Here is a 13,993-nt window from a genome sequence, read left to right on the forward strand (position 1 = left end):
TATATAAATAAAAAGAACACAATAAAATAGTATTAACACTGATTCCTTTACTTTTCTAAAAGTAAATAAATCAAGTTCATATGTTCATATACAAAATGCAATACATAAATCAAAATTTAAAAACAGTAGTGGAAAAGAAATAAAACGAGTAACAAAACGCAATGATAGTGTTGAACATCTTCGATTTAGTGCAATATTTGTTTACTTAATTAAAGTTCTAAAAATAAAGACCTTAAACCACTAAAATGTATTAACTTAACGTGAATTAATGTTTTGGTCCTAAATCAGTATTATTTTAATAAAATCGTTAGACAACAAATACAAAAGTACAAAAAAGTTGATGCGTTTTGAAATAATATCGATTTGTCATGACAGATAAAAACGTGTCGCATCACTACTTCACATTGAATTTGCAAGCGGTTGTGGGTTGTGGGTGGGATTTGTTGATATTTTTGTGACTTTGTATTCAAATTAATTGGAAACAATAAGACCGGTGATGATTTTCGTGAAAATGGTATGTATTCGTAAGCTATTATTGACTAGAAACGTTAATTTGATCATTCACACTGACCCATACTACGACGATTCGTATCAGTCAACCTTGGCGTACGATTTTAATAATTTTCAACCGGTTCTTAGTCGTTTTTTAGCTCTTATTATAATTTTTAAAACTTTTCAAGCGTACTTCTTTAAATATATAGAACTTTGGGTTATAATGTGCGTAATATCGTTGTATTATTACAAAGTAAAACTACCTGTCAATGTTGATAAACGACCGAGTACCGCCGCATTTATGCAGATCTTTATCTCGTGGTGCTCTACAATGTATATCTCTATAACGTTGAATGATATAAGTAATAACATTATTGCTGTTTAGATCAGTACGGTTTCACTCGCTATTATTTTTAGTCGCTTTTGGCTTTCGTGCCTGAGGAAGAATTCCCGAAGAATCCGAAACTTGTCGCCAAAAGCGACTTAAAATAATAGTGAGTAAAACCGTACTGATCTAAATATTTTGAAATATGTCTCCCGATAGTTTAATTTCGATTATTATTGATGTTTTTGTTTTTTGCTAATTCTTTTGAATTTAAACAAGCCCACATAGATTTATTTAAAAAATAGGCTTAGTACATGCCTTATTTAAACCCTTATTTTCCTAAAGGCATTGTAATAAGTGCAGGGCCATCTTAAACTATGCTGGGGCCCTTGGGCACTCAAGAATTTTGGAATGTAAAGAAAGTGAATTAAAACTGACATCCGATCCGACCCTGCCGACTCGGTTGCTCACTGTTACTATCTGCCCTGGGCACGGGCCCCGTGTGCCCTTATGGTAAAGACGGTACTGAAGAAGTGGTAATAGCCTTCTAACACTGAACATGTCTGTTGCGCTATGTGATATTGGTAAAATACGTATTTTGATAACAGGGATGTCTAGTCTAGTTACTAACTGTACATATACTGAATAGTTTGTTTTTATAAAATCAATACGTTCTTAAAGATATTTTAACATCTAAATGTGTCATTGTTTCAACCTGTTTAATTTTGCATATATTTTAGTTGGCACTTTTTTAAACCAGTAACATTTATTGAGCTATATCTATAGTTTACCATTATTAATCAAAGATGGCTCTCATCCATCCATCTGTCTATTACATTTAAGGAAAATACACAAAGTAAGAAACAAAGATATAAGAAAGAGAACCAAACTCACAGATTCCCTTCAGCATGCATTGAGACTCAAATGGAAATGGGCAGGCCACATTGTTAGATTTAATGATAAAAGATGGACACTTAAAACAACAACATGGCCAGGGCCTATAACACAAGGAAAAAGAAAACCAGGCAAGCCACGAAGGCGTTGGGCAAAAGATATTCATAAGGTCGCAGGTGCGAGCTGGATGGAGTCAACCAAAGACCACGAGAAATGGCATGGGTTGGAGGAGGCTTTCACCCAAACGGGCCCCATATAAAAATATGGCAAATAATATAAATAAAACTGTTAAAATTATGGAATAAATAAAGCTTAAATAATAATCAAACATGGACAAAGATTTACCACAATTATGAATAAGGAGTGAAAATTCCAGATAAAAAAAGCTTGAAACCCCCCAAACCTATGCATTTGACATTTTGAAAGACCTCCATCTACACTAGCGCCCCTAGCGGCGAAATTAAACGCGGTAGCTCTCAGTGGCAGTACAATATTCATTTGAAACACACTTTTCATTGCTCCACACCTGCACAGTGCATTTCAAGCTTGCACATCCAATCGGGTCACAAGTATAATCTAATTATGCCCATGGCAGTTACTTCCTGGTGCATAAGACAATCAGACTGCATTTCATTGTTCTTTATTTAAAATATCTGTGTTACATGATAAAAGTATTGTGCATTCGGATTATATTGACAAGTACACAACCAAAGTAAGTGACCTCAGTAGAATAATACTAGTGTGTCAGTATATAATATTGTGAATGAAGTCTTCTTATACAATACACAGTGCAAGTAAGTGATGGCGGAAATGGTTGTATCATAATACTAATTACTGTTACTATGTCAAAAGAAAATTTGCAACAGTAATAACTCAAAAAGAAACAGTTGGAAAATGTATTTTTTATGTGAATCTTGAGTGAAATGTCTAAAAAATCCGTAGGGGTCGGAACAAACTATTTATTTTAAAATTACAAAGAAAATATATCTAAGATTCTCACAACGAGCTCTTTCTTTTGATATATGTAACACGAAATCGTTTAAAAAACTATTTTTTAATTTTCTCATTTAACCCCCAAAAGTGGCCCCCATGTTTAAAATTCATTTGTTCACGTTACATGTCCGTCTTTGGGTCACAAACTTATTTATGTGTAAATAATTTCTACCTAATTGGTCCAGTAGTTTCAGAGAAAATAGGTTGTGACAGACGGACAGACAAGTCGCACGAGTGGTCCTATAAGGGTTCCGTTTTTTCCTTTTGAGGTACGGATACCCTAAAAAACATTAAATGTTCATGTGTTTATTACTCATTGTCGTTACTTAATGCAAATTACTAATTAATTTAATTAAAACTAATATAAAATGTCAAGTTATAAACAACACTAAATTACAATACAATATCACTTACAAAACCTAAATTGCTTGACGCCTTATAAACAACGGAAAGACACGAATGTTTAGGCAAATTTCGAAAACTAATCAGCAAAATATACATCATAATCCATAAGAGTATAATTGGATATTCGGTCGTCGGCAATATCGCTATCGTGGATCGTGGCATCTCCTATGGATGGACGGCTTGCACTCCACTCCTGTGGCAACAGTGTAAAAAGTATACAGTGGACCGACGACTGTGACGTGTACCGAGCTACTAACAATGGCCAATGTATGCAGCTCGGGTGCGCGCGGTACACCCCTCGCACCCCGCACGATTGCCGTGTCTTCGGCATCGTCGAATGACTGTATTGTCTTATAGACTGTGTCTGTCGGGAGGGATGGAATATGGTAAAGAACAAATCCCACCCAGACGTTAGTCGCGATTTTATCACGTGATAAACTGATAAACATCCGTTTCTTTCTATCAAGCGGTGTTAAAGGAACAATTAATATCAGTCGCTCGCACAAAAATAGTCGCTCACTGAAGTAGTTTTTCATTTCGGCCGGATGACGGTAAAATTAGACAAATTGTCGTTTTTGACTGCGTGGTTAATTTAGGTGTTTTTTTTTTTTTTTTTTTTTTTTTTTTTTTTTTTTTTTTTTTTTTTTTTTTTTTTAATGAAATAGGAGGCAAACGAGCAGACGGATCACCTGATGGAAAGCGATTACCGCCGCCCATGGACACCCGCAACACCAGAGGGGTTGTAAGTGCGTTGCCGGCCTTTAAGATGGGAATACGCTCTTTTCTTGAAGGTTTGAAGGTCATATCGGTCCGGAAATACCGCAGGCGACAGTTCATTCCACAGTTTAGCTGTGCGAGGCAGGAAGTTTCTAGAGAAACGTACAGTTGAGGACTGCCAACCATCTAAGTGGTGAGGATGGTAATGTTTTCGCGTAGGGCGATGGCGAAAAGAAGCTGCAGGGATTAATCCGAACAATTCCTCGGAGCACTCCCCGTTATACACGCGATAGAAAATGCAGAGCGAGGCCACATCTCTACGCAGCGCCAAGGAGTCAAGCCGTTCCGAAGTACGCTGGCAGTCGACAATTCGAGTCGCTCTTCGCTGGATGCGGTCCAGAGGGAGAAGCTGGTATTGGGGTGCCCCTGCCCATAGATGAGAACAGTATTCCATGTGTGGGCGAACCTGCGCTTTATACAGCTGTAGGCGGTGGGCCGGCGTGAAATACTGTCTCGATCTGTTGAGCACACCGAGCTTTTTTGAGGCTAATTTGGCCTTACCCTCTAAATGGCCGCGGAACTGGACTTCACTCGAAATGTCGACGCCGAGGATTCCGATACTGGCTGCGGCAGTCAGGGGAGTGCTCTCAAAACGAGGTGATACGACAAATTCTAACTTTTTTGCGGTAAACGCGCAAACCTGTGTCTTGGCAGGGTTAAAACGGACTAAGTTTAGTCGACCCCATTCAGAGATTTCTTTTAGGGAAGTCTCAATTTCAGACACAAGTTTGTTCCGGCTCTCGATGACGTTTTCCCGAGAGATATTGGTGCGGCCGGTGTAAGAGGCATCACCCGTACTATCATCAGCATAACAATGAATTCCGCTGATTTGCAGCATGTCATTGATATGCAGAAGGAATAGCGTGGGTGATAGCACACAGCCTTGGGGGACACCAGCATTCACAGACATGGAGTCTGAGCATTCGCCGTCAACTACGACCTTTATGCTTCTGTCTGCTAGAAAGCTACTGACCCATACACATAATCTCTCGGGAAGCCCATAAGATGGTAGCTTCGAAAGAAGTGCTTTGTGCCAGACGCGATCGAAGGCCTTCGCTATATCCAAACTAACAGCCAATGCTTCACCCTTTGTCTCGATTGCCTGTGCCCAACGATGTGTCAGGTAGACTAGAAGATCACCAGCCGAGCGGCCTCTACGGAAACCGTATTGTCGGTCACTAAGCAACTGGTGGTCCTCTAGGTACCGAAGGAGCTGGCAGTTGATAATGGACTCCATTATCTTCGAGAAAAGGGAGGTTATAGCTATTGGCCTGTAGTTGGATGGATTTGAGCGGTCGCCTTTTTTAGGGATCGGGTGCACCAAAGCTGACTTCCACGAGGTCGGGACTACGCCGGAAGAGTAAGAGAGCCGAAAAAGACGCGTTAAGACCGGTGCCAACTCGGGAGCACACATCTTCAGCACAACCGCAGGGATTCCATCGGGCCCACTCGACTTATGAGTGACGAGGGAAAGAAGTGCTTTGCGCACCGAGCTTTGTTTGAACCGGACATCCGGCATATAGCTCTCGCACCGCGGTATGGTCGGCGGCGCGTTTCCCCCGTCATCCAAAGTCGAGTTGGACGCAAAGAGTTTGCCCAGAAGATCGGCTTTGTCTTTTGCGTCGTGGGCCAATGAATCATTCTCCGTGTGCAGAGGTGGAAAAGATGGCGTGCAGAAATTCCCCTGGATAGCTTTGGCAAGAGACCAGAACGCACGAGTTCCCGACGGGAGGCGCTCTAATTTCTCGCCAATTCTACCAATGTGCAGCGACTTTGCTCTGGCAATAACTCTTTTGAAGGACCTGGAGGCAAAGTTAAACTTCTTTTTTAATGCGCTAGTCTTTACATCCCGTACTGCCGCTGCGTCTACCCAGGCCTGGTAACATTCCTGCTTTCGGCGAGAGGCCTCTTTGCAGAAACGACCAAACCAAGGTTGGGATTTGCCACCAACAGGGACCACAGAGGACGGAATGAAAAGCTCCATTCCCTGCAGCACCACGTCAGCAACAGAATCAGCAACGACGTTGGGATCATCCGGCGTGAAGCAAACCTGCCTCCAAGGGTAGGATGCAAAGAAGGACCGCATCCCGTCCCAATCTGCTGACCTATAGTGCCACACACGGCGGCCACAAGCAACTCGCCGACGCGGCGGGTACGCGAGTGGCACCGTACTCCGGATCAAGCAATGATCCGAGGAACCGAGTGGGGCTTCAACGAATACATTGTAGTCAACCGGATGAGAGGTCAGCAGAAGGTCCAACAGGGAAGGTTCATGGCCTTCCACATCTGGGATTCGCGTAGGCGCAGTAACCAATTGTGTCAAGCCATATGCCAGAGCAAAGTTATAAACAGATCTGCCCGCATGATCAGTCTTGCTAGAGCCGAGCCATTCGGCGTTGTGGGCATTAAAATCACCAAGTACAATGATCTCAGCGGAAGGGATCTGCTGCTGCACAGAGTCTGCAGCCGTTTGGATCTGCTCAATGAGTCGGTCAGTTTCGGCATCACCGCTATGGGACCTATATAGGCACGAATAGACACGGGGATGGTGATCGTTGTCTATACGCAGCCATAAGGTGGAGAGGTCCCTACCTTCAAGATTGTTGAGGCGACGAAAACTGATATCGTCTCTAACGTACACGCACACCCCAGCCCTAGGCGAAAAGGAGTGTTCCAGTCCGTACCCAGGGTAGGAGAGGTAAGATGTGTCCGCCGGAGACGCTATCTGCGTCTCGGTCAAAAAGAGCAAGGCCGGCTTTGCTGTCTCGAGGTGTAGGTGGACAGCATTAAGGTTGGAATGTAAACCCCTGATGTTGCAGAAGTCCACGGCCAGCGTGGCAAGGGGTGCCGAAGTTGCTTTGCTCTTGCCTCGGGCAGATGACAGATGGTTGAGCGCGGTTTTGCCCCCCCCAGAGTACGAAACGGGGCGGCCTCGGCGTCCACGCTCAGGCAAAATGTTACCTGAGCATGGAAGCCCAGTGAGGGGTTCTCCAGCGCTAGTGCAGCAACTGGTACCCTCCTGGGGTAACCTCTTTAACTGCGCCATCATCATTAGAAAGGGGGGGTTTGGGGGTTGGAGCTATCTGGGAACCTTACTCACCATCAGGAACACAACACTACATGCCTACAAAGTAGGCAGCAGTGCTATTATGGCTGTGGTCTTCTGTAAGGTGGAGGTACTTCTCCAGTTGGGCTGCTCCAAATTCAAGCGTGATGACATAACGCTGTGCCCTACCTCTCTTGTTGGACGTAGTTTAAGGACATACCCGGGTCCAAAAGTGTTGACAGAGATGCGACACATTTATACGAATAAGATAAATTTTCGACCTGGAAATTGAAAATTCCTGACGTCTGGTAACTGGTAACCCTACTCGTAATGGCTAAGGCCGCCGCTGAAGACATCTTCGGATAATAGCACCTACCTTCATCAACACTATTAACTGACAACAAACCTTACTGCATTGCAAACCTTATGCCTCCTCTACTCTATCGGCGATGATCGTTGATAGTATCATCGTCTATCATCGGCAAGATCATCGTGCAAGCATCCACATGATCGCCTGTACAACGCAATCACCCAGCGATTCCCTTTGATACGTGCCCAAAAAACCGACAACTCACGGGTCGCAGGTGAGGATAGACGATGACTGGCGGGGACTGCCGAGTGTGCCCTCTACACTATCGTGCCCGCCAGTCATCGTCTATCATCGCCGATAGTGTAGAGGAGCCACACAAGCACAGAATAAATAATAGTATTATCATACAGAACGGCCACGCACCGCCCCGCCCCGACTCGAATTACCTCGCCCCGCGACACCAGATTGACGGCCTTTTGCCGACCGCTCAGTACTATTTTTAAGCAACTTATTCACACTATGACGCATGACGCGTGTACAGACGTGCCGTTCACACATAGAAACGCAAGTGATTTTAGATATATAGCGTGTCCGCTCTGTGACACAAGGTCGACCGATAGTCGGTCAAGAGCTGCTGCTATTAACTAAATATATATTATCTGTTGCAGGCGGGGGCCGATGGCGTCGGTGCGGCTCGCTGAGTGCGCTCCGCTCCCTGCCCCCTCCCAGACACTGCGAGACTCCATAGGTGAGTCCATATTGACCTTGAACGAGAACATACGTATACAAAAACTTACTTTTGGCACTTACCTAAACTAGCCTCTTCTCAGATACTTATGTTCTGAAAAAACAAGTGAAGAATTTGAAAATATTTATCATAATACCCCTCCTTTACCCTTCCTTTTGGCTTTACAGTTGTCGATTTAGCAGTTCTATGACTGACCTAAAATAGATAATAGTGGTTTTGAATGATTCACAGTTAGTTTCACTAGACTTATACCCACTATAATGTTATGTATCTACCATAGTAAATCATACGATGTAATATATTTCCAACGGCTCGCCAACCCAAACATCACGTGACACGACATGCTCTACTCGCGGTCTGTCATCGACTAAACCCCAAGGCCCCCAAGGGCCTGACATTCTTTGATAGAGAAAGATAGTCTTATTGCGATTCCTATAAGAGAAAAGAGAAAATAGTGCCACACTTTGTCCTTATCACCGACCGTCATGGTCATGGTCATGGCATCATAGGTAGGAGGCGATGGCGAAATACCGAAATTTATAAGAGTGAAAGAGAAAAAATCCTAAAAACCCCTAAACCCCTAACCTAAGTCTGAAGACTGCCTCAATTACTGCTTGGAGTAGTTGTAAGCTGAGCGCACAATTGCGTGACTTCTGTAGTCTAATCTAATTCAAATGTCCATTTGTTCTAGACTGTTCTATAACGGAGGTGTCGCTCGTGCTTCACGACTTGTCGTGGAGATCATCAGATGGCCCGCAGAGCGACTGGCATGGAAAGGTAAGTCGGCATATTTTCAGCAATCAATTTTCTAGGTACTTTTTTTAGATTTTTTTTATGATTAACCTTGCCTGTGTATGAAAAGGATCCTCTGGCCGAATTTAAGTCTTTTTGCATTTAGTTCGAAAACGATTTGTTGCCCTTTAGGTACAGTATGCAGCCGAGGTCTAATTGAACCCACGATTCTTGACTACCAGTAGTGGTGGTCACCACCACACACTAGTATTATATGATCTGTGACCACACATCTGGGGCATTTTCTACGAAAAGGGACCTTATTATCGACGGCGCTTACGCCGCACAGCGTCGCGCGGCATTGTATTTATATCGGAGCATCGTTAATAATGGCGTAAGCGCCATCGACAATAAGGTCCCTTTTTATAGAAAATATTACATTTTGATTATATCCGCATATATTCTGATATTCCCTCCAGCGTAGTGTTTTTCAGGAAGTGGTTAAAGGTACTTTACTTCACACTTTTTGCAAACAATCATTAGATCTTTGAATTTAATCTCGATCTGTGGCTTTGTATGAGACAAATGAGAAATTAACTTAGCATCCAACGCGTTGTTTATCTAAATCTAACTTGGCTTAGTCTAAGATTTAATAGCGATGACTATACCGGACTAATATTACTTAAACCATACAGTAACTTATACTAGAGCGGTACTGTCATAATAAATTTTGTAACCACAGTAAATTCACTGCCATCTGTCGACACACATTAAAACTAAAAATGAAGATTTATAAAAATACGATAAAATGTATTTAAATATGGATAAATGTTTTTTTTTATTTGCATTAATTATTTTTATGATTTTGACCCATGTTCTTTCACTGATATGCGTGAAAATTGTTAAATAACAAACGAAACCGTCAACGCCATCTATACGACAGTAGGCCAAAGCTAGTAGCGCCCTCTGATCGAGAATCAAATTTACTTGATTTTCGAGGCACGTTTTTTCCTTAGACTGTATCCATCTATTACGGAGTTATATCTTTCTTTGCTTAAACTAAACTCAAAGTAAGTAGGTATATTCCACAATGCTAATTCGTGGCGACCTACACACACATTTCATTACCAATTCCCCTCTCGTCAAAAGCTAAATAACTCCAGAAAAATAAATAACTCCCAACCCTCCGTATGTCACGTGCCGGTCAATTATACGACATACGAATCAATAATCACCGTCCTTGTCTTACATATTTACTAATCCTAGGGTAGAAAAGGGAGATATTTCGATCGGTGCATTTAAAACTATCAATTACATTTGAAACTTGATTGTTAAGTTACTGCAAAGCTGCCTGCTTGGGGGTATTGTGGCACTTACTTAGTTTTCTTTTTCTCTGATGTATATATACAAAATCAGATGAGAGAATCGTATTAATCCATAGACATAGTATATACAAGTAGTTATAGACGCGTCACCGAGCGACCGGGGGTAAGAGAAAGAATATTCATATAAAATTTGGGCAGCATAGGATTTTTTCTCTTTCACTCTTATAAATTTCGGTATTTCGCAATCGCCTCCTACCTATGATGCCACCCGGTCGGTGATAAGGACAAAGCATGGCACTATTTTGCCTTTCCTCTTATAGGAATCGCAATAAGACTATCTTTCTCTATCAAAGAGTGTCAGGCCCTTGTATTAATCACTTGGCGATCTACTATAAAGACATAATCCTAGTCTCGGTCGTAGCACGTCGATGGTCTTTGAGTTGGAAATACAGTTCTGACATTAATACCCAGCAATAAGCACAAAATAACTATAGTATTATCATACAGAATGGCCACGCACCGCCCCGCCCCGATTCGAATTACCTCGCCCCGCGACACCAGATTGACGGCCGTTCGCCGGCATCTCAGTACTATTTTTAAGCAACTTACTCACACAATGACGCATACCGCGTGTACAGACGTGCTGTTCATACATAGAAACATAAGCCATAAGTCAGGGGAGCAAATCTAATTTTCTCGCAATAATAGTCATCTCCCCCTGATCTCACCTTGCAGCCTACAAATCGCCCAGACATAACACTGCCTTGTTCTAATACCGTGTAAAAGATAAGGATACTGTTTTGATACTTGGTGCTAGGGGGAAGGATGTTTAGGATTCCATTGACTTCTTTAATTATAATGTTGCATTGAAAGTATCAGATTCAGATTCAGATTCAGATGTTTTATTGGTAAAAGGCAGTCATTTTACAAGTCAATAATTTACATAACACATTTTGGGTAGGTACTAACTAATTATTGTTACATATTTATATTAATATTATAAATTTACATTAATTTCATTATTATATATTTACATTCATTTAATTATTATATATTTATATCTATAATTAATTACTTGTAATTCGTTTGGATTAGTGATGATATCTACTTTACGATTTGAAAAAATCATCAGTGCTATAAAAGGCCATGCTTAGGAGATATTGTTTAAGTTTTCTAAGAAAGATTGCATCACTTGGTGAATTTTTTATATCTGCCGGAAGAGCATTATAGATTTTAACGCCAAATACGGCGAGCGACTTGCGCGTCTTGGCCAGGCGCGCGCGCGGCGCGAGCAGCAGGTGCGGGCGGCGGCGCGCGGCGCAGCCAAGACGCTGCGCGCTGCTCATGTATGAGCTTAGATTCAGTCTGACGTACTTGCAAGCCTCAAGGATGTAAATGCTATGCAAAGTTAAGATTTTGAGTTTTTTAAATAATTCTTGTGCCGGGTAATCAGCAGGTTTTCTAGCAATAACCCGGATGGCACGTTTTTGAATTTTAAAGATCTTGTCGCGATCGGCTGCGGTACACCACAAATCGATACCGTAGGTTAGAATGGAATGAAAATATCCATAGTATGCTTTCTTTATATTATCTATAGACAGACTGGGAGCCAGCCTAGATAATGCATAGGACGCTGAAGACAGCTTGTTACAAGTTTCATCTATATGTGACGCCCACGTTAGCCCCTCATCAATTACAAATCCTAAGTATTTTACGCTATCGACTTGCGGCACTAGTACATCGTTCAAACTTATGTCGAGCTTTGTGTTGTTAGTTTTGCGCAGCTGAAAGTGAATTATATTCGTTTTATCTACGTTTAGACACATACCATTGACTGTGAACCAGCGAGATATTAGTTTCATAACTTCTCCCAGTTTGAATTTTAAGTCTAAGAAATTTTCTGCATTAACTATGATGCATGTATCGTCCGCGAACATAACATACTCTGGGCCGATACATGCCGATGTGATATCATTGACGAGCAAAAGGAACAGGTAATTTCCCATTGTCGAACCTTGGGGGACAGCAGCATCAGCCATGGTTTCCAGCTTAGACTTTGCATTTAAAACGTAGGTACACTGCTTACGATTGCTTAAAAATGATTCAATTAATTTGTGAAATTCGCCTTCGATACCGTATCGAGACATCTTCGCCAGAAGCAGTGCGTGGTTGACCATCTCGAAGGCGCGCGAGAGATCGCAGAATATAGCCGCGACCTGCCGCCCGCCCTCCAGGTGCTCCAGCACGCGCGCCACGACGTCGCGCGCCGCACTCACAGTCGAGCGGCCCGTTCGATACGCATATTGATGCTCATTTATAACATTATTGGAGACTAGGTGTTTTAGAATTCTGGCACTAAGTAGGCGCTCAAAGATTTTTGACACTATAGGAATCAACGATATTGGACGATAAGATTTTGGAAGATGCATTTCACCTTTTCCTTTATATACCGGTTGCACTTTTATAATTTTAAGTGCATCTGGAAATTTTCCCGTAAGAACGCAATCATTAAATAACTTTAATAATAGGGACACTAAAATTGGAGGTAGGTATCCCAATATGTGGGTTGACATATCATTCACATCCTTTGATTCTTTAAGTTTAATTTCCTTAACAGACTTTATCATTTCTTGTAGGGTGAATAATTCAAAGTTAAATTTTAACGGTGCCGGGGGCAGGTAATGCTCAAGATATGCAAGTGCATCACTAATGCATGGTTTGACTCCGCCGTGACCGTGAGTCGCCGACACATAGTGCTGGTTGAGCCGCTCGGCGGCCGCGGCGGCGCGCGCGGCGTCACTCGCGCCCTCCGACCGGCTCACCAGCACGTCTAGCGCGCCGTTTCCTCGCTTATTATTCTTACAAGTTTCAGAAGAAATTATTCTCCATATATTTCGGCTCATATTATTAGTACTCTTAGATATTTTTTCGTTTAGATAATTACTTCGTGTACTTTTTAGTGCACTCGAGTAAGTCGCTTCAAGTTGCAATAAGTTAGAAAACTGTTCGTTATTCGAGTTGTGTGAAAGTTTTAGCTTATAGGAATGAATTTTCTGACGTAATCTATATATATCATCACTAAACCATACATTTTTATGGTTTTTTACAACGCATTTTCTATGAGGAAAATGTACATTGAAGTAGTGTTTAATTACATTTAATACTAATTCAAGAAGTTTACTAGGGCAAGAACTTTTACACAAAAGTGCATCCCAGTCATGAAAATTAAGACTTAATTTAAAATTACCGAAATTTTTATTACAAAATTGTCTCTTTTCTACACATTTATTTGTTGCAATATTTTTATCAATTTTAACAGACATAACAAGGCATAGGTGGTCTGATAAATGCATATTTACACATGAAACATTTATTATTTGTGATTTATTTAAATTTGAATACATATGATCAATACAGGTTTGACTAGTGTCAGTTATTCTTGTTGGTTTTTCATTAATTTGTCTAAATCCAAACTGTTTTAGGAGGTATGTAAGGTTTTTTGTATTATTGCATTTTGTAAGAGAGTCAATGTTTATATCTCCAATTAGTACAACTTTAGATGTTTTAAATATATGCATGCTAAGTAGTTGATTTAATTTAGATAGAAACAAGGGTACATCACCGCTCGGAGGTCTGTAGATACACACCACTACCAGGTCCAGGCCGATGCATTCTATCGCACACACTTCAAAGTTCATTTCAACTGATAGGTTGTTGACCTCTTGTCGCTCCATAGTAATCATGTTTGACTTAACGTAGATGCAAGCACCTCCTCCTTTACGGTTAGGTCTGCAGAAGTGGGCTCGCAGGCTGTAGTCTAAGATGTTCACAGAAGATATTTGATCAGCCTGGAGCCAGTGCTCTGTCAGGCATAATATGTCAATTTCATTATATAGTTGTAACTCGCATTCAAGTTTATAGGTTTTGTTCTCAAGTCGGTTGATGT

General features: G+C 41.5%; 2 protein-coding genes across 2 annotated transcripts in view; one reads left to right on the forward strand and one right to left on the reverse strand.

The window, feature by feature from the left end:
• Positions 1 to 403: 403 nt before the first annotated feature.
• LOC134755334 (adenomatous polyposis coli protein-like) overlaps positions 404 to 13,993 on the forward strand; it is a 110,452-nt gene continuing 96,862 nt past the window's right edge. The window contains exons 1-3 of the mRNA XM_063691801.1: positions 404 to 514; positions 7,911 to 7,990; positions 8,682 to 8,767. Coding sequence (XP_063547871.1) covers positions 7,921 to 7,990; positions 8,682 to 8,767 — 156 coding nt within the window. The 5' untranslated portion in view covers positions 404 to 514; positions 7,911 to 7,920. The remainder of the gene's footprint in view (positions 515 to 7,910; positions 7,991 to 8,681; positions 8,768 to 13,993) is intronic.
• LOC134749894 (uncharacterized) lies at positions 3,727 to 7,158 on the reverse strand. Its single transcript, XM_063684899.1, has one exon. The coding sequence runs from the start codon at positions 6,936 to 6,938 to the stop codon at positions 3,813 to 3,815; it is 3,126 nt and encodes a 1,041-aa protein (XP_063540969.1). The 5' UTR covers positions 6,939 to 7,158; the 3' UTR covers positions 3,727 to 3,812.

Source organism: Cydia strobilella, chromosome 2 (genome assembly GCF_947568885.1).
Source record: "Cydia strobilella chromosome 2, ilCydStro3.1, whole genome shotgun sequence".
NCBI lineage: Eukaryota > Metazoa > Arthropoda > Insecta > Lepidoptera > Tortricidae > Cydia > Cydia strobilella.

Coding starts and splice junctions, on each gene's coding strand:
- LOC134749894 (XM_063684899.1), bottom strand. CDS start 6,938: ATGATGATGGCGCAGTTAAAGAGGTTACCCCAGGAGGGTACCAGTTGC.